Raw genomic sequence first — 25,568 nt, 5'->3', positions numbered from 1 at the left:
GAAATTCAACAAGGTCAATAGTATTTCCATTCTTCTTGCCTTCAAATAAATTATTGCCTTCACTTTGCAGTGCGAAATTGATAATGGATTTATATGCGATACCAAAAACAGTTGCATCTTAAAAAGGAATACATATCATACAAGAGCATGACATTGACTTATGAAGGTCATTCTTACACAGATGTGGCCCATGAATTGAATGCATAAGGAGCTTTCTGTCTGGCAATTTGTCAAAAATGTTTTGTCTCATAAATGTTTAACATTGAACTAGCTGCAGTACCAGCTATGTGGAATGGAGGCACTTTCTTTGACTCCTTGGCTCTTGAATAACCTTCCTTAACTTGGTTATAGGGATGCGGTGGCTCAGTGGATAAGACGCTGAGCTTGTCGATCAAAAGGTCGGCAGTTCAGCAGTTTGAATCCCTAGTGCCACGTAACAGAATGAGCTCCTGTTAACTTGTCCCAGCTTCTGCCAACCTAGCAATTTGAAAGCACGTAAAAAATGCAAGTAGAAAAATAGGGACCACCTTTGGTGGGAAGGTAACTGCATTCTGTAAGCTTTTGGCATTTAGTCATGCTGGCCACATGACCTTGGAAACGTCTTCAGACAGTGCTGGCTCTTCGGCTTTGAAACGGAGATGAGCGCCGCCCCCTAGAGTCGGGAACGATTAGCACATATGTGCGAGGGGAACCTTTACATTTTACCTTTTAACTTGGTACTTTCTGCATGCCTTGTGGTGAGATGGGAGGCAAACAAATTTAATAATCAAACAAAAAAAATAAAATGTGCCAACGTCCTAATCCTAGTTGGTATCTAGCAGGTAAAATTTTAGGGAAATTCAGTTGGTTCCTCTTTTCCCCAAAAAGGTTAAACTATGTCCTATTGCAAACATGCCTCTCCACGCTTGCTTTGTGCTCTAGGCTAGTAGCCCATCAACAATGGAGGAGTATGGACAGATCAGGCCAAGTGGGAATAATCCTTGGTACCCTGATGCAAATAAGAGTAAAGCTCAGCGGTGTATACACAGGCGTAATGGAAGGCATGGAGAGGCCCCATTACTTCCTCATTTATTCCAGCAAGCCTGCTCAATATAGGAAGGGAAGAACTGTAGTTGAGCATACGCTATCACAAAATTAAACATTCTGACCTCTCCAAATATCCTTCCACACAAAAATGATTCATTTAACTAAGGGGAATCCAGCTGCTCCTCTGAATTGTCAAAAATACTAACCCCAAATCCAAATCCCAATTTCTTATATAAAAATAAAGTATATTTATGCATTCTGCATTCTGTCACACTCAGGTCTTTGCAATCTGCCATCCTGGAAACTAACCACACCAGGGTGTAAGGATTTAAGCTCCATTTAGCCACTAATTGGTTTTATTTATATCCTTTTTATCTCTAGAAAGTTTAAGCAATGTATATGAGAATCTCCCCAAACTTCACCTGCAACTCTGTGTAATGGCTTTGTCCGAGAGTGACTTATTCAGCATCAGTAAATTCAGTAGCAGAATGGGAAACTGAATCAGAGCCTCCTCATTCCCCATCCAAAAGCCATCATCTTCACCTCTACATTATTCATATAACTGCCAGATAGGTTCAACAAGTTTTGAGTATAAATTACTTTTGAGGTTATCATTTGTGTAAATGTAGGAAAATGATAACTATCAACACAATCTGGTATAATAAATGTAATAAATTGTTACAGTTGTAATTTACAGCGTATGTAATAAATTAACTGAAATTGTTTAGTAAAATTTCACTATTTTCTTCAGAGTTTGTGGCTATTGCTTTGATCCTCAGATTGGAGATCTGGCAGATAATCTGCATATTTATAATTCAGAAAGGGAGGAGCTCTTTGAGAACAACGTATCCTGTTGTTCTCAAAGAGATCCTGAGCAGGGTTGTGGAAAATGGAAAATAAATGAAGAAGTAACGAAACAAAGAAGTTAAAAGTGATGGCATAGACTTCTTTTTTGCATTTTTGATATTTTAAATCGGTTGTTACTTACTTGGTTTTCTAAGTCAGCTTTTTCCTGCTTTTTTTGTTCCAGAGTCTTCTGTAGTTGTGCTAGTTTGTATTGAACTTCCTTTAAGGCTGCTTGCTTTTTTCTCAAACCATCCATAGCAATTTTCAGTTCGCCTTCAGCTGCATTGAGTTTTATCTTTTTGGGGGCAACAACTTTTGCCACTCTGAAACAACAACAACAATTAAGGATGTCATCCTTGTTACATCCACATGCAAATGCTATTCCATCTATCTACTCTTTCTGCACACATATTACATAAACATACACAAACATTCCTGCATATATAGTATGTATAGTGATTCCATTAACAAGACAATAGAAATTCTTATCTGCAATTCAAAGTATCACATGACTTATGGACTGCTAACTGTCTCCCTGTAAAATATGAAGACCCTGGAGGAAAATTTGAACCAAAGTTAAGTCCTAAGCATTTTAATTATTTGATAATTGGGATGTGAGGTTGTTCTTTGCCTTGTCAAATTCAGATTCCCTCTCTTATTCTTTGTGTTAGCAATATTCTTTAAAATCCAAATGTCGCTAGGCTACAAGTAAAAAATGTGATATATTCCGATATCTCTGACTCTGTGAATCTACATCTACATCTGTTCAGATTTTTTAAAGAAAGAAAAAAAAGAGAAATACATACTTATATAGTATATGTATGTGTATAATGATAGAGACAGATAGATATGTGAGAACCAGTTTGGCCTAATGGTTAAGGTGCTGGTCTAGAAACCAAGAGACTGTGATTTCTAGTTCAGTCTTAGACATGAAAGGCAGCTGGGTAACCTTAGGTAAGTCACATTCTCTCAGGCCAGTCTACCTCACAAGGTTCTTGTTGTGAAGAAACTAGAAGGAAGAAGGCGTATTATGTATGTTTGCTGCCTTGAATTATTTATTAAAATAATAAAAGCAGGATATAAATAAAATATATGTAAATATAAATAAATATATGTAAATCTGCTATCTGTTCACTTGTTATGTAAAAAAAAAAAAACCATAGGAGCCTGAAGGTCGGATTCCGACCATAAAATGCTGCTCAAATGTTCTGTTAAACATATATATATATATATATAAACATAATCATGCAACCCAATAGTTAACGCAAGCTGGGAAAGTTTCTTAAGCTAAACAACAGGATGCAAGAAAAGGATTAGCTGAGATGGAAGCTAAAATAGAGGCAGAGTTGGTAGGAAGAGGTAGGAAACATTTACTTAATATTCTAAGTATTCTGATGTTGATGTTAAGATTTACGAGTAGTGAGAAAGAGGAGGAACAGAAGGGAGAGAAAAACAAGTTGTATTTCCTGCAGTCTAGTTTGAATTGGTTTACCATAAGTTTGTATCTATTGTATGCTCTTGTATTGCTTTGGCTGAAGCTGAAGTATTCATTGGCTGGTAGGACATTGTAGCAGATAATTTTATGTACTATGCTTAGGTCAGACCAAAGACAGCAAAATTCTAAGCTGTCTGAGCCCAAAATTTCAAGTGTGGTGGCATAAGGTATTTTGTTGTGAGCAGAGGAGTGGAGGACTCTTCTTGTGAAATATCTCTGGACTCGTTCAATTGTATTAATGTCCGATATGTAGTGTGGGTTCCAGACAGATGAGCTGTATTCAAGAATTGGTCTGGCAAAAGTTTTGTATGCCCTAGTTTGCAGTTCAATATTACCGGAGAAGAAACTATGCAAGATTAGGTTAACAACTCTTAATGCTTTTTTAGCAATGCTGTTACAGTGAGCTCTGGCACTTAGATCATTTGAGATGAGTACTGCAAGGTCTTTGACAGAATGAGGGTTGTCTGTTAGGCTGTATCCGTCCAGCTTGTATTTTGTGTTCTGATTTTTTTTGCCAATGTATAAGACAGAGCATTTGTTGGTTGAGATTTGGAGTTGCCAATTGTTAGAGAAAGCTGTTTGATTTGAGTCCATTTATCAAGACAAGGAGATGGACTGTTTGGATTTTACAAAGTTGGACTGTTTGGGTTTTAAAAGTCTTCTATATCATTAAAGAGACCACTTGATCAATTTTACAAGGGAGAAGATAGACCGGAAGATTCCAAACCACTGAGTAAAATAGCTTAGTGTCGTTTAATGTTATCATTGTACTAGTGTTATACGTACAGGATTCTTTATTATTTTCATTTTTAGATGCCCCAGAAAGCAAGGAAAATACCCTTCGGCGTCCCTTGCTGGTGGCATTCATGGCAACAGGCTTGTTTGAACTAAGAACCAAAAGAGATCCTGCTTGGGAATTCCCTGGGGGAATCAGCTCCCAACTCAGGACCAGGGCTGTAGATACAGCACTAGAAGGAAAAGAGAATTGTGGGTATACAGTAACTAGTACAAAAAGTACAAATTTCTGTAAATGGCAAATGTGCAAAATTAATTCATATGACTCTGGATGGCTGCCAGCTCCTACATGTATTTGGAAATACACAGAAAACAACATGATGTTGCCACATTCTCTATTTGTAAAGGAAACTGTATGTATGTATGTATGTATGTATGTATGTATGTATGTATGTATGTATATATATATATGAAACTGTATACTGTATTTGTAAAGAAAACTGTATATATATTCCTGCAAATTTCTATCACCCCTTGGGGAGAAGAAACAGTCACAACAGTCATTTCCTTGTAGGCCAACCCAGTGGTGGGTTGCCCCGTTTCAGGCCGGTTCCCTAGAACCGGTAGTAAAATCGGCGGGAGGCTCCACCCACCAACCTGGATGTCTGTGCATGCAATCCCATTGCGAACCAGTAGAGGTAAGTAGAACCCACCCCTGGGCCAGCCCAATGTTCTTCATTTACATTATGTTTTGAAACCATTACTTACTTATCATAGGAGTCCATGGCTATGACCCATTTGCACAACCCTTCTGCAGCTGTGGAAGCATTCCGAACTTTTTCAGGAACAAACTCTGGATTAGTGATGTACTGTTTTCTAATTATATTCATGTAAGCTGGAGGTATGTTGTCCTTATCATATTCATGAAGTGATTGCAGAAATCTCATATCCCCAAGGAGTTTCTTAGCTGGGCCCCAGAAGTCTTCCATCTTTTTTCCAGTGCCTGTTGGATCTGGAATTTTATCTGCCTTAATTCCTTTCAGGATGCAAATGGCTTCCATGACAAGTTTCACACCAGCAGGGGGGCTCTTCATGGACTTGACAACAGTGATATCCTATATTCAAAAGATTAGATTGGAGCCAAAAAAATAAATAAATCCTATTGCATTTTTAATTTTGAAAACAACATTGAGAGAAATGTCATCATATTCTAATGACAGACTACCTGAATTTTTTTCAAAGTACATCAAAACTAAGGATCCCATGACAAATAAGAAGGACTTCCAATCAGGTGACCACAAGCCCATTTCCACTTTTGCTAGCCATTAGAAGAATCACAATCTCTTCTTTACCTTTTCCCTCTGAACTCCTTTTTCCTTCTCCGTTGCATATTTTTACGTTACAAGCCTGAAAGTAGGACCATTAGTGGTTTGTGAGATGGCCAAAGATGCTGTTTCCACATCTTTTTTCCTTTTTATCACACATCTTACCCATCCCTCAACCACCTTCTTAACTAAGATAGGTGCAAGAAATACATACCAATCCCATAAGAATTTCTCTAAAAATTCGTCTTCACAAAGATTGTGAAAAGTAATTTATTTTTGAATTTGTGTAAAAAAAAAAATTGTTTCAAATCCAGAAGAAAATTTATTTTTGTACTATGCAGAATATCAGCATTATTCCCCTTTTTTTTAAAAAAGCATTCATGTTTCTATCATGTCACAGAGAATAACTGTTTCTGTTATGTATTAATGCTGTACCTTTAAATATTTGAGCGGGAAATCAGCACGTTGCTGATTGGTCAAAACCTCCAACAGAACTGTATAAAAGGAGAGGGTTTTCGCCCAGCCTGTTGCTGGGTTCACCCTATATTAAAGAGCTGTTGTCACTACCCTGGTCTCCAGCCTCGTTACTTCCCGAACTTAACATTGGCGACGAAGGTGGGATCTCGAGGCTAAGGAGAACCAGAACCGAGCTGAAGCACGATAGTTCCGAACCCAGCAAACTCAGGGCAGAAACGCGGAAATGGCAAACACGCCACCCGCACTGCATAACCCGGCAAGGAGAAATGGGGAACGATATGACCCGCTTCAAAGCTTTCTAGAAGCCAACGAACTACAGGATCTGATAACCGCAAACGGGCTTACTTAAGCCATTGCGGGCCGGAGGTAATCGAGATTGCGGAAGCCCTGGCAGAGCCAACGCCGATACAATCGGTATCGTGGCCGACTCTGCAGACTTTGCTGAAGAACCATTTCGCGCCGACGCCGTCCAAATACGTGCAGCGGGTTGAATTGGAGAACGAGACAGATGGAGGGCGAGTCCATCGGTGACTACATGGCCGCTTTAAGAAGGGCATCCAAGGACTGCGGATACCGAGACCTAGACGAGGTGCTACTCGAGCAACTCATCCGAGGGGTCAAGGACATCCGCCTACGGCGACGGCTGCTAGCCAAGAGCAACCTGACACTAGCCAACGCTCTGGACGAAGCCAGAGCACACGAAATGTCTACTAAAGCAGCAGAGACCCTGCAAAAGCCTCTTCAATCCAAGGCGAGCGCAAAGCCAACGCCAGTACACCAGGAGGAGATTCAGTCCGAATCCGGCGGTGAGGCGAGGATGAGGAAGGAGTCTGCCGGACCGAGAAACGCGACATTGAGGACCGTGACGAGTGCGGAAGCTGCGGAGGGCAGCATCAGCGCCAACGCTGCAGGTTTAAAGACGCAACATGCCGGCGGTGTGGGAAGAAAGGGCACTTAGCTCAGGTCTGCAGAGCGGCCCAACCTTCCCGCCGAAAATTCAAATCGGCCAATCAAAACGCGGAACCGGAAAGGCGGCCCGCGATTGGTTCAAACAAGAAAGGCGCGAAGTCTAACCAAACGACTGTCATTATAGGCCGCGCCTCAACCAAAGTGGAAAAGAAGATTTTCACAAAGCCCAAGATAGAGGGAGTACGGTGCAGGCTTGAAGTAGACACGGGATCAGCGATCACCATCATGTCCTGGGACACTCTGGCGAAGTCGCTGCCGTCCGTCGCGAAGCGCCACCTGCAAGCACAACGACTACGAGTGCACGACTACCAGGGGAATCGCATCCCTGTTCGAGGGACCACCTCCGTCCGAGTAGAGTATGGTCCACATAAAAAGACCCTGCCCATCACGATCGTCGAAGGAACTCTGCCCAGTCTGTTGGGACTAGACTGGTTTCGTGCCCTGGGCATGGGAGTGACTGGCATCTACCGAAGTGACTGTAACCTGAAAGACATTCTCTTTAACGAGTTCGAAGATGTCTTCAAGGACTGCCTGGGCAAGTACAAAGGGACCCCTATTTCCTTCAACTTAGACCCCCAGGTAGCCCCCATTAGGCTTAAGGCGAGGAGAGTCCCTTTTGCCCTAAAACCAAAATTGATAAGGAGCTGGATAAGCTCATTAATCAGGGATTTTGGTGCCAGTCGATCACGCAAAGTGGGAGGCGCCAATAAATCACCCCATCAATTAGAATTTGCGCTGACTACAAGGCGGCGCTTAACAAAGCCTTACAGAAAAGCGCTTACCGGTTCCCGTGGTGCAACACTTATTGCACTCTTTGGGGCAAGGGCAAGTCTTTGCAAAGTTAGACTTGGCCCAAGCCTACCAACAACTGCCAGTAGACGCCCGCTGGCGAAGCCCAAGCGATTGTAGACGCACAGGGGGCCTTCAAGTGCACCGATTGCAATTTGGGGTTAGTGTGGCACCAGGGCTGTTCCAAAACCTGATGGAGCGACTACTGCAAGGGCTCCCAGGGTAGTTCCTACTTGATGATGTCCTAATTTCAGGGAAAACATGGAGGAATTGGGGAGGCGGTTAAGAAAGGTCTTGAGCATTTTCCGGACAGCGGTTAAAAGTCAAGACAAACAAATGCCAGATCGGGTCGAATCCGTCGATTTCTTGGGCTACGGATAGACAAGAAAGGAATTCACCCTACTGAGAGCAAGGTTAAGGCAATTAGGAAGGCTCCAGCGCCCAAAAACAAAGCAGAGCTGCAGGCATTCCTGGATTGGTTAATTTTCGGTTTTTTTAAAGAACAAAGCAACCGTTGCGGAACCGCTGCATAGGCTCTTAGGAAAAAATACTGTTTGGTCTTGGGGAAAGTCAGAAAATAGGGCTTTTGAAGCAGTAAAGAACCTGCTCTCAAGTGATAGCCTGCTCATCCAATATCACGACTCATTACCCCTAGTGTTGGTTTGCGATGCCTCCCCTTATGGGGTGGGGGCTGTACTCAGCCATAGACTTCCAAACGGCACAGAAGCCCCTATAGCGTTCTACTCTAGAACGATGTCCTCCCCAGAGAGGAACTACAGCCAATTAGACAAAGAAGCACTAGCCATTGTGTCAGGGGTCAAGAAATTCCATGAGTATGTATTTGGGCGGAATTTCGAAATCGTGACTGACCACAGACCGCTACTAGGAATACTGGCTGGCGACCGCCCAACGCCTGTGGCACTTTTCATCATTGACCCGATGGACTATATTCTTAGCCGCTTATTCGTACAAGCTGCAACATCGACCAGGAAAAGAAGTGGGGCATGCAGGCGCGTTAAGCGATGCCCACTACCGGGGCGACCGAGACCCCACTCCAGGGACACCCATCCTACTTATTGACTCTTTGGACTCTGGCCCAGTCACATCTAAGGAAGTGGCTCGGGCATCATACCGGGACATTGTGTTAAGGACTGTACTCGGTTGGGTACAGAGAGGGTGGCCAGCTCTGCGCGGGCGAAAGGTTCAAAGAATTTGTCAAAAACGAGATGAGCTCTCAGCTCAAGGGGGGTGTCTGTTATGGGGTGATCGTGTAATAATTCCTGAAAAGTTAAGGGGAAAGGTATTGGACCTCCTCCACGAGGGTCACCCAGGGATCGTAAGGATGAAGGGGTTAGCCAGAAGCTATGTATGGTGGCCACTCATGGGATGAGAGATTGCTGAAAGGGTAGGGAAATGTCAGGCTTGCCAAGAATCCAGACCTCTACCCCCAACGGCCCCAGTCAGAGAATGGGAAAAGCCCCAAGGGCCCTGGTCAAGAATCCACATTGATTTTGCTGGCCCCTTTCACGGCCAAACATTCCTAATAGTTGTGGATGCATTTTCTAAATGGTTGGAGGTCATACTCATGAAATCCACTACGGCCGGGCAGTAATCGCAACCTTGCGCCACCTATTCGCAACTCACGGATTGCCGGACACGCTGGTGTCCGACAATGGGCCTCAATTCACGGCAGCCCAGTTTGAAGAATACCTGGCAGAGGAAGGCATCCGACATGCCCTCTCTGCGCCTTTTCACCCTGCGTCGAATGGCCTTGCAGAGCGTTCCGTCCCGGGCGCTAAGGAGGCAGTGTCAGGCTAAAGCCAGGTGACTGGCAAACAAAATAGACTTTTTCCTAGCCATCCAGCACAGAACCCCAAGCACGGCCACCGGGAAAAGCCCAGCCGAATTGCTAATGGGACGGAAACTCCGGTGCCCACTGGACCGTTTGAATCCCCATTACACACCAGAGGGTTACAAGGGAAAACTAGAAAAGACCAGGGAAATGAGCATAGGCGACCCGGTGTGGGCTCGAAACTATGGGGACGGCCCTAGTTGGCTCACAGGACAAATAATTAAAGTAACTGGCCCAAAATCATACGTGGTAGAGCTACCCGACAACAGAGTGTGGAGGCGCCACATAGATCAGTTAAGGAAACGAATAACCGACCAAACTGAACCAAATGAAACATATCATGATCAATACCAATTTGATTCCACAGCCAACAATGACCCGGGGGAGGCGCAAGACTTAGCTGAGATCCCAGAGTTCCAGCGACGCCATCAGGTTCCCGAGGGAAGCGGCAGGGAAATTGAAAAAAGTAATCCAAGGCCCGATGGCCAAGAAAAAGAGTCGGCCAATAATCCGGAGCCCGTTGGCCCAGAGAAAGTGCTGGGAGGAGAAAACAGCCCCTCCGACCAGCTCAAAACACCACCCAGAACTGAACCGCGCAGGTCAGAAAGGACTAGGAGACGCCCAGGTTATTTGCGTGACTACGTCGAAAAATAACATGTAAATATTTATGTAAATAGAGGCAAAGTGTTTTCTGGGAGGGGAGGAGTGTTATGTATTAATGCTGTACCTTTAAATATTTGAGCGGGAAATCAGCACGTTGCTGATTGGTCAAAACCTCCAACAGAACTGTATAAAAGGAGAGGGTTTTCGCCCAGCCTGTTGCTGGGTTCACCCTATATTAAAGAGCTGTTGTCACTACCCTGGTCTCCAGCCTCGTTACTTCCCGAACTTAACAGTTTCAGAAATTACTTCCGGTTTATGCTTCATTCTTTTCCAACATACTTTATACATATCCATGTATGTGCTTTTGGGCCAAAACAATCTCAACCTATCCTCAGCCTTTAAAAGGATAAGAAGCCCTTCCATCCAGGCACAGAGTTGGGCATGAATGTGAGAGGCCTAGTGGGCTCCTTTTGGTATGCAGTGAGATGAACCAAATGCTGGATTAAGGCACCACATGCGACACTCTTCAGACCGGTGCTGAAATTTAATTTTTTTTACTACTGGTTCTGTGGGCATGGCTTGGTGGGCGTGGTGTTGCAAAATACTGCAAAATCTCCATTCCCTCCCCATTCCTGGAGGAAGGATATTGCAAAATCTCCATTCCCACCCCACTCTGGGGCCTGCCAGAGGTGGCATTTGCCAGTTCTCCAAACTACTCAAAATGTCCACTACCGGTTCTCCAGAACCTGTTAGAACCTGCTAGATTTCACCCCTGCTTCAGACCCACACTATACACACATATGCACCTATATACTCTTAATGCTTTGTTCAAAAAACAATTTTAATCCCTTTTTTAAAAAGAAAAATTATAATTTGCACAATTGGACTGAATTCTGTGATTTTCCTAACTTCAGCAGTTATTTTGAGAACTGATTCTCTCCATTATTTCCAAGCACATGATAATCTCACTGCATTCCAATCCTTTATAGGATTTCTGGTGATATGATTATGATTAAGTAATCCGGATTAAGTCTCATTACATTTAATTGTGTAACAAGTGATGAGCCTTCTCCCTTATTTTTCAATTTCAACTACTGTAATTCAAATGTTTTTCAGGATTATATCAGTATCCTTGGGACACCCATACTAATGAATAATATGCAGTGAGCACTGACATTCACTGCTAGATTCTGACAGATGCCAAAGAGTATCTGATAACTAATTCAGATACACGGCAAATGGTCAATTTCAACCTCAGTTTTAGCACTTAACTTTTTTTTAAACGATATTTATAATGGACAGAAAAATGTGTGTCCCAATCTTTCCTTTCATTTCTTATCAAGAACCTTCAATAAATTGCCTCAAACAGAACAAATTCTAAACAAAATAATCAAATTCAGAGCAAGGTCATCCCTTTAACCCTGGCTACAGGATTTGCTAAGGCATTTTAGATAGATGAATCTAGCCTCTGTTTTAAAACCTCCAGTGAAGGGAGGTTTACGAGGAAAACTATTCCACTGGTTGTCAGCTTTTATCATCAGGAAATTCTGCCTGTCCTCAGTCTACTTTCTTGTTGCTTCAACTCACTGGTTCTGCTCCTGCCATCTGAGGCAAAGTGACATTATCTCTGTCTCTTCTTTCATTCTCTCTTCCAGGATAACTGAAACTGAATAAGTCTGTTTATGTTACTAACTTGCTCAACCTTTCAAATAATTCTAGAAGAACAATGCTGAGCTCGGCAATGTCTTATCTCTAAAGAAGAGGGGCCCCTTTTAAATGGGACAAAAATAAAATCCTGTAGCACTGTAACAAATTAATGCTAGGCCAGTCTTGACCTTTCTCTACAAAAACACAAGACATGAATAAGTCAGCGTGCCTGCCTCTTTCAGGTGAAGAAATTCGGCAAGAATGAAACAGAGGCCATACCTGTGCAGTCAGAGTGTCCAGAGCGGCTAATGCACTTTCCAGGATTGGCAAAGCTTCTGCCAGATCTGCATCACATTCATCTTTGATGGCTTTGGCAGCCATGGCTTGTTCATTGGCTACCTCTTCATCAGCCTTCACAATCTTCTCCGTCTTTGCAACTTCCAAAGATTCTTTCTCAATAACAACCATCATGTCATCCACTTGCTTGCTCGCTACCCTTAGCTGGGGCTGCAAGGCTTCCAGTTCCACCTGCATGGTGGCCACCTGGGCAGCAGCTGAGTCCAGTTTCTCCAAGCCCACTTCATATCTCTTTTTCAATTTCATCACCTCACTGGAGATAAATCAGAAGATAGAACCTGAATGACATTGTCATAAGAGTATCATTAATTTCATCGCCAAACATCCACCCACCCACACAACTATCAAGACAAAAATTGAGTCTTTACTCAGCACTACTTCTACAAATTCCTCTTCCAATCCAGTAAATTTATAATGTATTTCTTGAATCCTAAGATGATTTACGTAAATCCTAGTGAATGAGATGCTTCTCCAGATTATTATTATTATTATTATTATTATTATTATTATTATTATTATTATTATTATTATTATTATTATTATTAATTAGATTTCTATACCGCCCTTCTCCCGAAGGACTCAGGGCGGTGTACAGCCAGAGTAAAAACAAACAATACAATATACAATTAAAACAAAATTAAAAAACTTATTACACAATTGGCCGAAAACTTCAAAACATTTAAAATTCTAAAAACCCATTAAAATTCATATAAAATTTAGAAATATGGAATATAAATTTAAAAATACAACAAAATTTAAGCCAGCCCCGCGTGAGTAAATAAATGCATTTTCAATTCACGGCGAAAGATCCGAAGGTCAGATATTTGGCGTAAACCAGGGGGAAGTTCGTTCCAGAGGGTAGGAGCCCCCACAGAGAAGGATCTTCCCCTGGGGGCTGCCAGCCGACATTGTTTGGCGGACGGCACCCTGAGAAGTCCCTCTCTGTGTGAGCGTACGGGTCGGTGGGAGGCATGAGGTAACAGTAGGCGGTCCCGTAAGTACCCAGGCCCTAAGCCATGGAGCGCTTTAAAGGTAATAACCAGAACCTTAAAGTGCACCCGAAAAACCACAGGCAGCCAGTGCAGTCTGCGCAGGAGTGGTGTTACATGGGAGCTACGTGGAGCTCCCTCTATCACCCGCGCAGCTGCATTCTGGACTAACTGAAGCCTCTGGGTGCACTTCAAGGGGAGCCCCATGTAGAGAGCATTGCAATAATCCAAGCGAGAGGTGACAAGAGCATGAGTGACTGTGCACAAGGCATCCCGATCAAGGAAGGGGCGCAACTGACGAACCTGGTAAAAAGCCCTCCTGGAGACGGCCGTCAAATGATCTTCAAACGACAGCCGTTCATCCAGGAGAACACCCAAGTTGCGCACCCTTTCCTTTGGGGCCAATAACTCACCTCCAACAGTCAGCTGCGGCTGCAGCTGACTGAATCAGGGTGCCGGCATCCACAGCCAGTCCGTCTTGGAGGGATTGAGCTTGAGCCTGTTCCTCCCCATCCAGACCCGTACGGCTTCCAAACACCGGGACAGCACTTCAACAGCTTCATTGGGTGGCCCGGGGTGGAGAAGTACAGCTGAGTATCATCAGCGTACAGCTGGTATCTCACCCCAAAGCCACTGATGATCTCACCCAGCGGCTTCATATAGATGTTGAACAGGAGGGGTGAGAGAATCGACCCCTGCGGCACCCCACAAGTGAGGCCCCTCGCGGTCGTCCTCTGCCCCCCTGTCAACACCGTTTGCGACCGGTCAGAGAGATAGGAGGAGAATCACCGATAAACGGTGCCTCCCACTCCCAATCCCCCCAACCAGCGCAGCAAGATACCATGGTCGATAGTATCAAAAGCCGCTGAAAGATCTAACAGGACCAGGGCAGAGGAATAACCCCTGTCTCTGGCCCTCCAGAGATCATCCACCAACGCGACCAAAGCTGTCTCCATGCTGTATCCGGGTCAGAAGCCAGACTGGAACGGGTCTAGATAGACAGCTTCATCCAGGTATTGGGGTAGCTGCCATGCCACAGCACTCTCTACAACCTTCGCAACAAAGCGAAGGTTGGAGACCGGACGATAATTACCCAAAATAGCTGGGTCCAGGGAAGGCTTCTTGAGGAGGGGTCTCACCACCACCTCTTTCAAGGCGGCAGGGAAAACCCCTTCCAACAAAGAAGCGTTGATAATCACCTGGAGCCAGCCTCGGGTCACCTCCTGTGTGGCCAGCACCAACCAGGAAGGGCACGGGTCCAGTAAACATGTAGTGGCGTGGAGCCTCCCCAACAACCTGTCCACGTCCTCAGGAGTCACAAGATCAAACTCATCCCAAACAATCTCGACAAGACGTGACTCCGCCCTCTCACCTGGATCATCCCAATTTCGATCCAGACCATCCCGGAGCTGAGCGATTTTATCGTATAGATAACGACTAAACTCCTCGGCAGGTCCCTGCAAAGGGTCATCCCGCACCTCCTGATGAAGGAGAGAGCGGGTCACCCGAAAAAGGGCGGCCGGGCGGTTATCTGCCGACGCAATGAGGATGGAGGCGTAAGAACGCTTCACCTCCCTCATTGCCATTACGTAGGTCTTAGAATAAGACCTAACTAGTGTCCGATCAGCTTCGGAAACACATGGACCTCCAGGTACTCTCTAGGCGTCTTCTCCGGCATTTCATCTCCCTCAGCCCCTCGGAGAACCAAGGGGCCGGCTGAGATCTGCGCTGGGTCAGAGGCCACAAAGGCACGACACGGTCCAAAGCTCCAGCCGCGGCCTGTTCCCAGGCCACAACTAGTTCTTCAGCCGTGCCATGGGCCAGATCCTCAAGAAATGGCCCAAGCTCCGTCAGGAACCTCTCAGGGTCCATCAGGCACCTGGGACGGAACCAACGTATTGGTTCCGTCTCCCTGCGATGGTGGGTGGCGGTTTGAAAGTCCAGGCGAAGGAGAAAATGATCTGACCATGACACCGGTTCTGTTGCTAAATCATCTAATTCCAGATCATTTAGCCACTGTCCAGAGATATAAATTAGATCCAGCATGCCTCCTCCCATGTGCGTAGGGCCATCATTTACTTGAATCAGGTCCAAGGCCGTCATGGAGGCCTGGAACTCCCGAGCTGCAGTCGATGACAAGGCAGTCGATGGCAAGTTGAAATCCCCCATGACTATAAGTCTGGGGGTCTCAACCGCCACCCCGGCAAGTACCTCCAACAACTCGGGTAGGGCTGTGGTCACGCAGCAAGGAGCCAGGTATGTGATCAACAAGCCCAACTGATTCCTATGGCCCCACCTCACAAAGAGGGATTCACAACCAGCAATCTGAGGAACAGTGGCCTCCCTCGGCTCTAGATCTTCCCTAATAACAACCGCCACCTCCCCACCCCTACCTTGGGCCCTCGGTTGATGAAATGCTCAGAAATCCGGAGGGCACAACTCAACAAGGGGGACCCCCCCCTCTAGGCCCAACCAGGTCTCCATAATGCCCATGAGATCCGCGGACTCCCCCTGAATAAGATCACAAATCAGGGGAGCTTTATTAACCACGGACCGAGCATTACATAACATCAACCGAAGATCCAAGCTCTGAGGATCATGGCCGCCCGAGGAATGGGTAGGGACTGGGGGGCTGGAGCACATGATCGCTTTCAAACAGCGAGCACGTGCTCCCAACACTTGATGCGCCCCCCCTCCGCCATATCTGCCTCTCCCACTTACCGTACAGATTGAACGACCCTCTAATCCTGGAACAAACCCCTCCCCCTCTGCCTTCAGACCAGATGCCATAGTGCCGTGAACTAGCACAGGGACTGGATCCCTCCCCAACGGGTTTTTTCCCCCACCCGTCATATCCCTCCCCCCCTTAAAAAACCCTTATTTAAAAATCTATTTAAAAATCCCCAAAAGTTCTTCTTGGCCGCATGCCACCTCTCTGGGTCCCAAGACCCTTCGTTAAGGTAGGTCCTCGATAGCTTGGAGGGCCATTCCTGCGAGGCGGGGGAACCTCGCAGTCGTAATAGCTCGGCAGACGAATATCTCATGGAAGAGTAACAGATAAAACGGCAGAAGAGTGTCCGTCCCTAACCGGCGTAGATAGTTCCGATAGTTCACCAAGACTCGACATAAGATGGTAATCCATTTGGGCAAGTTCAAGCTCCCGTAGGACAACAGATCTCATAATAGTCCCCGGGTCAGTGCCGCACAGCATCGGGTCTTGAAATCATAGACCATCCATATTGTCTGCTTCACCCCTGTCCTCATCATAGATAGAAAAAGACAGGCCGGGGTACCAACCCATAATCCGTTGAAATCCGTGGGACCAAAAAGACCAACCCAAAGTCCAGAGGGTCCAAAACAACCAAGGGGTCCGGAGGTCCGGCCAAGTCCAGTGACCTCCCTCTCGGAAGCTGGCATGGCAATATTCCCTCGGTTATCGGCTGCCAAGATGGAAAAGTCGGCTGCCAAGATGGAAAGGTCTCCCTCGGATTCCCGGCATAGCACCGTCACGGGACAGGGGCTCATGCAGCACGGTGGTCAATTGGAACGATGCTAATACCGCCGGTGCCGTCAATGCCGTCCATGCCGCCACCACCAAACCCGCCATCCATGCCGCTGGGCCCAAGGCACCAGCGTGCCGCTGTTGAAAATTCAAGGCCAGGCCGTCTATATGTCGCTGATGGAAAACGCGACCAGAAAAACCACTGCTGGAGATTGCGGCAAAGGCAAGCCATGGCCGAAAGTCAGCTGGGGGGGGGATCGACCGATATTCGGGCCCATGAGGATACCGTCCCAAATGGCCCAACACACCGCCGCCAATGTTACCTGCGGCCGAAAACGGCCGAGAAACAGCTGAGTCAGGCCGGAGCGTCTCCTCACACCCCCAAAATGGCCACCGCCATCCGCTGCTCGTTCGAGAACTCCGGTTCCGCACTCAGCAGCCGAGAGCCCAATGAGGTCCAAAGACCTCGCTCTCGGCTGCTGGCATGATCACAAGCCTGGGGCCGGAGGCCAAGCAGCCCGGCGGTCGGCAGGATGGCATCACGGCCCGGCGACACCCAGCCGCCGTCTCCACCGAGATCAAGACGCTGCCGCCATTATGCGCATGCGCAGAAGAAAAAAAGGCTTCCAAAACACAGTTTCTGGCCATTGGTGTCAATTGAAGCTGCAATCCTTACAAGATTTGGCAGCTGGAGATTTTTGTTATTTTTTTTATTTATACATTGTTTGGAGCACTCTTTTATAATATTAACTTTATTCTGCATTTTAGGCTACTCTGAAAAAAGGAAAAGAACCACACATAAGGTGGTTAACTCAATCAATCAATAAATGAAGACAAGTTTCCAGAACCAAACCCAAAATATTATTATTTTATTAATAATTTTTTGCCACCCCTCTCCCTATAAGGCAACTATAAGTCCCCTATTAAGTAACTATTGAAGATATAAAATTCAATAAAATTCAACAAGAACCTCACTAATTTAAATGAAAATGAAAATGAAACAGAAAATAGAGAATAGAAAGTTGTATCTGAAATATTTTTTTTCCAAAGAACCATACTTGACATTTATCTATATGCCAGTTATCTATCTATAACTATGATAAACAGATTTTTTAAAAAATAAAAATAAAACTTTCTTTTTAGTTTTCCTTGGGAATAATTATCATCTAGATAACCCAGCAAGTTCTCATTTGCATTCTTATTCTTGAACCATTTAATCATCAGGTATTTTACACTATGTTATCTTCTAGCAGCTGCAATATAGTAATTATAACAGTCGCTTTTAATCATTTTTTGGGTAGAAGGAAAGCTGCCTTTCTTCTGTGCGAGATCTCTGCACTGTATATTATTTCTGTGTACATGCATCCCTTGTTGGATTCTGCTGAGATGGGTGGGGTGTGTGGAGAGGCAGTGGTGGAAGAAACGGTAGATTACTTTTGATAACAAATGTTACATCAATCATACTTACGCTCTCTTTTTTTCCAGCAGGGATTGGAAAGTGGAAATTAATTCCAGGTATGAAGTTGGTGTTACATAATTGTGTCGCTGGAGCTCATTATAGAACAATTCAGACAAATTAATGGTTGAGGTATGAAACTTTTTACACATATCAATGCAGCCAGCTCGGGTTTCTTCAGACATTTCAATATCACCCAGGGAGCGAGTGGCAACTGCCTGCAAAGCATCTGTAGGCCATGACTGAATTTAAGGAAGAGGGGGAGGGGAGAAACATTTGATTGTTATTATGGAAAAAGAGTGTTGCACAAAGAAAGTCGTGGATTAAAAAGAGCCATTAAAAAGAGAAGAGCACAACTACTGGATAGGTTTCATAATAGGCTAAAGGCCACCCTGAAAAAAGTTAGATAGGTACCATTTGCAAGTGGCTGTAGAAAAATGTTGCCTTGTCAGAAAATGGCGGAGGGCCATGATTAAGGAACCAGGCCTTTTAAACATTTAAATAGTTTTGCTTAGCTAAGGCTATAGAAAGCATTGAAAATATGTTTATATCATATTGCTGAATTTTAGTGGCAAGGACACCATGGGGTAGGAGAGATTCCAGAGGCAACAAAAACAGATTTGTGTGATTGGAGAAAGCTTGGCAGGCATCCACACATGGCTTTAAGAAGCCATCCCTGAAAATATACCAGTGGGATTCTATGAAACTCACGGGGGCAACAGTCTTAGCAAAGAGAGTAGCAAAAACAGGGTTGAGTGCTTTTGAACAGAAAAAAATAGGCTATCATGTATATATAATACAAATCACTAAGCTTAAAGAGCAAATTCATGAATAAATAAATTGAAAATGTATTTTATTCAAACATTTATCCATTAATATTTGAAGTTCTTAGGGTTTTTTCTGGCCTAAGAGAAGCTGCAGAGTGAGGGAGGCTGCAGCATGAAAGGACGGGAGCAGGGCAACCATCTATCCATTTGGTTTTGAACAATAGCCCTAATCCAAATTATTGTGCTCCAAAAACTATTTGCTAAAAAAGAAAAATATATGTACTATTTTAAAATACAGTCAGGGGATTATATAATTTTTTCATTTAAAAAGAAACCTCTGAACATAGAAAAAACATCAGAATTTAAGTAAAAACACATGTTAAGGAAACAGTACAGATAGTCTTTGATTTACGACCACAATTTAGCCCAAAATTACTGTTGCTAAGTGAAACATTTGTTAAGTGAGTCTTGTCCCACAATTGTCTTGCCATAATTGTTAACGGCAGATGTTAAATTAGTAACACGATTGTTAAGTGAATCTGGTTTCCCCATTGCCTTTGCTGGTCAGATTATCAAACATGATCATATGACCCCAGGGGCAAAATTCTACCATTTTGGACTGGTTCGGGCAAATCAGTAGTAATAAAAGCTACCGGTTCGAGTGAACCAATAGTAAAAAAATGCTACCGGTTCAGACAAATCGGTATTTCCGACAATCAGCTGTGCCGCGTGATTTATATTTGCTAGAAAGCAGGAAATCCTGCTTTCTAGCGAATCTAAATCATGCGGCACAGCTGTTCTCCCCTCGCTTACTTTAGAAAAGGCTTCTTAAGCCTTCTTTTTCAGTGCTCCACGGTAGTGCCTGCAGTGCGCATGCATGCAGGTGTTTGTCATGCACTGTGCATGCGCACGTTTGGCATGCCCTATGCATGCGCATGCAAAGCACATGTTTGGCACGCACTGCACTTGCGCACCCAAAGCACGTGTTTGGCGCGCACTGCACATGTGCATGCAAAGCACATATTTGGCACGCACCGCACATGCACGCGCACAGCGAACTGGTAGCAGACCTCAGAGGATTTCACCACTGCTGCAATCATCATAAATATGAGTCAGTTACCAAGCATCTGAATTTTGTTCATGTGACCATTGGTATGCTGCAATGGTCATAAGTGTGAAAAATGGTCATTAGCCATTTTTTTCAGTACCACTGTAACTTTGAATGGTCACTAAATGAATTGAACTACCTGTATTTTTATTTGTACTTTTTATCACACCAATATTTACAAATGATTAAACAAGCCACAAGGAATCCATACTTGGCCACAGCTTAAAGTTATATACATGGCAGATATATACTTAAATAGCTTTCAGATACAGCAGAATATAGAAGCCAGCTTAAACCATTGTTTCAATTTATCTCTAATTTGGAACTCTAATGGTTGTTTGTTTCCGCTGCAGAGGGGTGAGTTTTCCCAGCTCATTTTCCCACCAGAAAGAAAGGAGTAAAGTGAGTAAAATTGGATTGCCTTAATTGTTTTCATGCATTTTTCACAGTTGTACTTCAGAATCTTACCTGAAACCAATCAATAGTGCAACAATTAACAAGAGCTGGAAACTTCCGGAGACGATTTCGGAAGGCATCTCCAATGGGACTCATAGCCAAGACGACATGGAGCTGATTCCGGCAACGATCAATGAACATGTTGAAAAGAGCGATGGGGCTACCATCAGTCTGCTTGGATCTATCCCGCTGGCGATCAATGGAGCGCATCTTTTCACAGATTTCTTGTTTCTCATCAACTGCAAAGAGGTTTGGCACTTCTCCAGCATTTAACAAGTTGTTTATGTCTTCTAAAAATGACTCTCTTTTTATCTGGGTGTCAGTGAATAAGAAAACACCTTGCATCTCACCTTCAGTAGATCTCCTTAGAATGGCTTTTAGGTCCTCATGCCATTCATTGCTCCCATAACTCTTTGAGATTTCAACCTGGAATGGTGTGTAGTCAGACATATATGATGCTAAACGGGTTAGAGACTGTCGACCACTTCCACCAACACCAACCAGAAGGGCATGGCTGCGGGGTTGTTTCAAAATGCGTGAAATTCTACAAACATGCTCTATAGCGAATCGAAATAAAACCAGCTGCATTGGCTTTTTGCTCATATTATTATATTCTTCTAGATGGCCCTCGACAACAACTCTCAGTTCATCCACGTCCAAGACTTCCCTATAATTTGTATCCTCCCTTCTAGGATCATGAAAATCACAGAACATCAAGCTTCGCAAATCATCCTCTTCTACCCTACCGTCATAATTGAAATCCAGATTTTGGAAAAGTTCATTAAAATCTTCTTCCAAATGCTTGGTTACTACTTCACGGATACATTCAACCAGCCACGATCGATCTGCTTTATCTACCAAGCGGTCATAATATACTCTAAGGACCTATAAAAAAGATGTTAGTGTGATTGTTTATAAAAATTAATTACAATTTCTATGACACAGAAACTTGCATTCTGTCAAGAAAAATTATTAAACTTGAGAAGCTATGTAATCAGATGGAACAGCTAAATATCATGTGGAAAAGCTATTTTCTGTCATCAATGTCTTTACTTTGGCATGAACACAGTGTAGTCCTGTAGCTGCTTTCCTCAACATGATGCTCTCCAGATGGGGCTTCAATTCCTATCATCCTCAGCCAGCACCATGATGAGGGAGGGTACCTTACTCTTAATTATCATGATCTCCACAGTAGAAGGGCAGATGATATTATTCATTCACAAAATGGATTCTGCAGTGGGTATGGCTAGTCACAGACTTATATAATTTAACTATATGGTCCTTTCTGTTGTTGCATTCTTTTAAGTAGAAACAGCTATGCAAGACACAGCAGTTAATTGCTTATGCTATTAAAGTTTTCAACGATTCAATACCTTATCATTTTAAAAAATTTTTGCAAGCAAATATAAGACTGAGCCTTCAATTAAGTTAGTAATAGAAAATTTACCTCATGAACCCAAAGGCGTTTTATGGTTCCTGAGGAAATGGTTGTTTCAGGCCGTGACAAACAAACCCCTTGAATGACCCGAGAGAAATCTCGCAAATTGAACAAATAGTGTGATTTGGTGGGTGTAGGGAGCAGGTTGTCCATAGCTTCTTTGTATACAATCATTGTGCTACTAATAATTTGTGTAGTCAGTTGAACATATTCCGAAGGGAAGTTGTAACTGTTGATTGAAAAGATGAAAGCAGTAGGACAACTCATACAACACAAAATAGAAACTTGGATATTTCCTATATTCGTCAAATTCTTTGTATTGCATTTTAAATATAAGTTTGGTTTACAGACTATGGCTATAAAATACTTGGATATATAGTAATAGTCATCAATAAAGCTATTCACTTAACAAAATCAGCAACTACAATTTATGAAAAGATTTTAAAAATGCCAGGGACTGGTGCCTTGTGCAGATGTTGTCTGGTTGGTATGAATGAATTTCACAGAGAAGTCAATTTATTTTACAATCTATGACTACAATGATTCACTTAACAACTGTGGCAAGAAAAGTCATAAAATGGGGCAAAACTCACTTAACAAATGTTTCACTTAGCAACATAATTTTTGGCTCAATTGTCATAAGTTGAGGACTACCTGTAATACAGTAATTTCCTTGTTTATTTGGATATGTAGATGTTCGTATTCAGAACACTGAAGATTACATATACAATTGGCAACCAGTTGGAAAATAGATACAATTCAGGACACAACAGCCAACTTTTTTAGGGAAGTGCCTCACATAAGAGCCATGGTGGCACAGTGGTTACAGTGCAGTACTGCAGGCTACTTCTGCTGACTGCCAGCTGCCAGCAGTTTGGCAGTTTGATTCTCACCGGCTCAAGGTTGACTCAGCCTTCCATCCTTCCGTGGTTGGTAAAATGAAAATCCAAATCGTTGGGGGCAATAGGATGACTCTGTAAACCGCTTAGAGAGGGCTGTAAAGCACTGTGGTATATAAGTCTAAGTGTTGTTGCTATTTGTGTCAATCCTGATCCATTCATTTATTTATAAAATATAAAAATTATAACTATCACATCCAACAGATGGTCATATTGCAGACCCTGTCCATGAATGAATGTCATCTGATAGAACCCAGGAGAAGTCTTGCTGGACTTCCATCAGGACCTGAAGACATGGCTTTAATATCTAGTTTGGGGAGTCCAGGAATATGGATATGAAACCTGTAAGGTGGTGTATTACAAGGGAAACTGAGTGTGCTCTCCTGTAGTTGGGGAGGGGGGTTAGCTTTTAATACTTAATTTGAAGATTTACTATAGTATATTGGCATGTTGTGATGCTAGGAGAGGGTCAACATCTTTGGAGATCTGCTGGTGGGAAATGCAGATACTACAGCATAACACTTTTGGATGGCATGATGTTTAGGAGGGATATTATGGCAGGTTATCATTCTCTTTTTTATTTAGGTTAATATGCCACAATATAACAACGTCACCTACCATATAGTAAGATGCCAATCTAATATTCGGGAGAAAATTGTATACATCGAAACATCATCAAACTCATTAATGGTAATTGTGTTGAAGTGTCGCAGGTATCGAGGAGTGATCGCATTTCGACCTCCACCTGTAGGGGAAGCAAATCACTGATGCATATACAATAAATCTAAATCTATCAAACACTTTTGCAACCAATTTGAATTCTTCCTACTCTCCAAGCATCAATCAAAGGAGACTTCATATTAAGAGCAGCTTTTATAATCCAAATACACAGGCCACAGGCAAAAGACAATTTATTTTGAGGAAGGTGGAATGTGTAAGCCTTTTACACACTAATACAGTCAAAGTGACAGCCATTCTATCCAAAGTCTTGCTACATCAATAAGCACACGCTAAAGAACTACAGTTATTACCAGTGATGAAATCTAAAAATTTTCGCTACCAGTTCTGTGGGCGTGGCTTTGTGGATGTGGCTTGGTGGTCATGTGACCTGGTGGGCGTGGCCAACTTGACATCTCTCACATCACTCACTGTTAGAGTCAGGAGCTGCACATTCTGAAGCACATTCTGCCCTTCTGAAGCCCCCAATGCTTTGAGTTTTCCTCTGGCTTGACTGCCCAAGCGAACCTCAGAGCCTTCTCTTGCCCTGCTCTCCATCCCAGAGGGCCACGCATCCCCCCCGCCAATCCTCCATACAAACCACCCACCCATTTCTGCAAAAGCAGAGCACCCCCCCTTGCAGGGTGATCCAAAAGGGGAGGGGGATGCTGCAGAAAAAGCTGCCTTCCACCTGAGCCTCCTCCTGCAGTCAAACGCACCAGCTGTGCGTGCCCTTTCCTCAAATGGCTGTGCATGGGGCGCTTGGGGAGAGAGAGAGCAAGAGAGCTCTCCAAACTCTGCGTGTGTGTGTGTGTGTGTGTGTGAGGGAGGGAGGGATGGAGCGATCTGAAGCCAAGGCACCCAAACTTCTGGCAGCGACGGGGGTGGCTTCTGAGCAGCCCTGAGTCATCCAGCTCCACCTGACCTACTTCCTGAGTCTTGCCATTTTCCTTGCCCCCAACTAGTGGCAGGCTCTGTGGGAGAACAGGGCCTCTCATTTTTTCACAGCGTGGCATACACTTGCTACCTCTGCTTGTCTGCTTGCAAGCGGCGATCTTCTCTGCTTCTCTCAGGATGCTGGTGCAGGCACCATGGATGCATCACTTGTCGGGGCTGAGCAGGAAAACAGCATCGCCCAGACGCCAGTGGGGACAGAGCAGCCAGACCAGTGGGAGGAATGATTCCTGCAGATCCCGCCGCTGTTTGAGCAGGGAGGATGATGCTGAGGAGGAGAAAAACTGCGAGGTTTTGCGCCAGGTGGCTGGCCCTACAGTGGCAGCTTAAATGACTTAAATGGCCCAACTAAAGTTGTGCTTGCTGGTGAATGTTGGTGCAGGGGCCTCGGCTGCAGTGCTGATCCAACCAGCCAACCCAAGCTCAAGCTGGGCTGGCTGCTCCATCCCCAGTGGCGGCATTGAGTGGCTGTCGGCTGCATGGCTCTTTGCTGGTGGCCAGCCTGGTGAGGAAGCACAAGGCCTCGGCTTTGCAGTCAGGGAAGCAAGGAGGAGTGCCATGAAAGCGGTTTCTTGGAAGAAACTCGGAAGAAAAAAGGACTTGTTTTTGCAACCCTCAGCTCAACTGCAACAGAGCACTGAGGCTCTTTACAGACCCTCTCAAAGATCCAGAGAGACTTGGCCATTTTCAGCCTCAGAGGCCCCTTCCCATACAAGCAAATTTAAAAGATGGTGCATGAATGACAAGAAAAGACATGACTTAATTTGAATATTTAAAAAAGAATAAATCAGTAGCATGTTTGGCACTTTAGAGATGTATTCTCTAATTAGAACTAAAAAGCATACCTGCCGGCCCCATTGCACAAATGATCTGGATGTCCACAAGCCTAATCATAGTACAGTCTTTCAGGTCATACCAGTTCCAGTGATCCAACCACTGACGAAGTAACTCCACTGGAGGTTGAGCCCCATAGACTTCTCTTGCTGGCATATTCACATCATCAACAAATACCACCTTAAAGAACAAAACTGTTTCTCAAAAGGACACCAATTCTGTACGTGGTCCACAGGTTAAGACCCAAAGACATTAAAAAATATGCTACTGAGATCATTTAGAGTAAGCTTGTTTCCAGGCAAATCAATCACAATCAACCTACTCTCT

The 25,568-nt window shown here is 44.1% G+C and overlaps 1 protein-coding gene across 1 annotated transcript in view; it reads right to left on the bottom strand.

The window, feature by feature from the left end:
• The window catches only part of DNAH7 (dynein axonemal heavy chain 7), a 189,113-nt gene that overhangs the window by 60,438 nt on the left and 103,107 nt on the right, over nucleotides 1-25,568 (bottom strand). Inside the window, exons 37-44 of the mRNA XM_058188377.1 lie at nucleotides 25,253-25,421; nucleotides 23,355-23,481; nucleotides 21,847-22,066; nucleotides 20,412-21,284; nucleotides 18,081-18,310; nucleotides 12,044-12,374; nucleotides 4,871-5,217; nucleotides 2,015-2,195 (exon numbers count right to left, since the gene is read on the bottom strand). Of these exons, the coding sequence (XP_058044360.1) occupies nucleotides 2,015-2,195; nucleotides 4,871-5,217; nucleotides 12,044-12,374; nucleotides 18,081-18,310; nucleotides 20,412-21,284; nucleotides 21,847-22,066; nucleotides 23,355-23,481; nucleotides 25,253-25,421 (2,478 nt within the window). The remainder of the gene's footprint in view (nucleotides 1-2,014; nucleotides 2,196-4,870; nucleotides 5,218-12,043; nucleotides 12,375-18,080; nucleotides 18,311-20,411; nucleotides 21,285-21,846; nucleotides 22,067-23,354; nucleotides 23,482-25,252; nucleotides 25,422-25,568) is intronic.

The sequence above is a fragment of the Ahaetulla prasina genome, chromosome 1, assembly GCF_028640845.1.
Source record: "Ahaetulla prasina isolate Xishuangbanna chromosome 1, ASM2864084v1, whole genome shotgun sequence".
NCBI lineage: Eukaryota > Metazoa > Chordata > Lepidosauria > Squamata > Colubridae > Ahaetulla > Ahaetulla prasina.
This window is presented reverse-complemented; position numbering and strand designations above follow the sequence as displayed.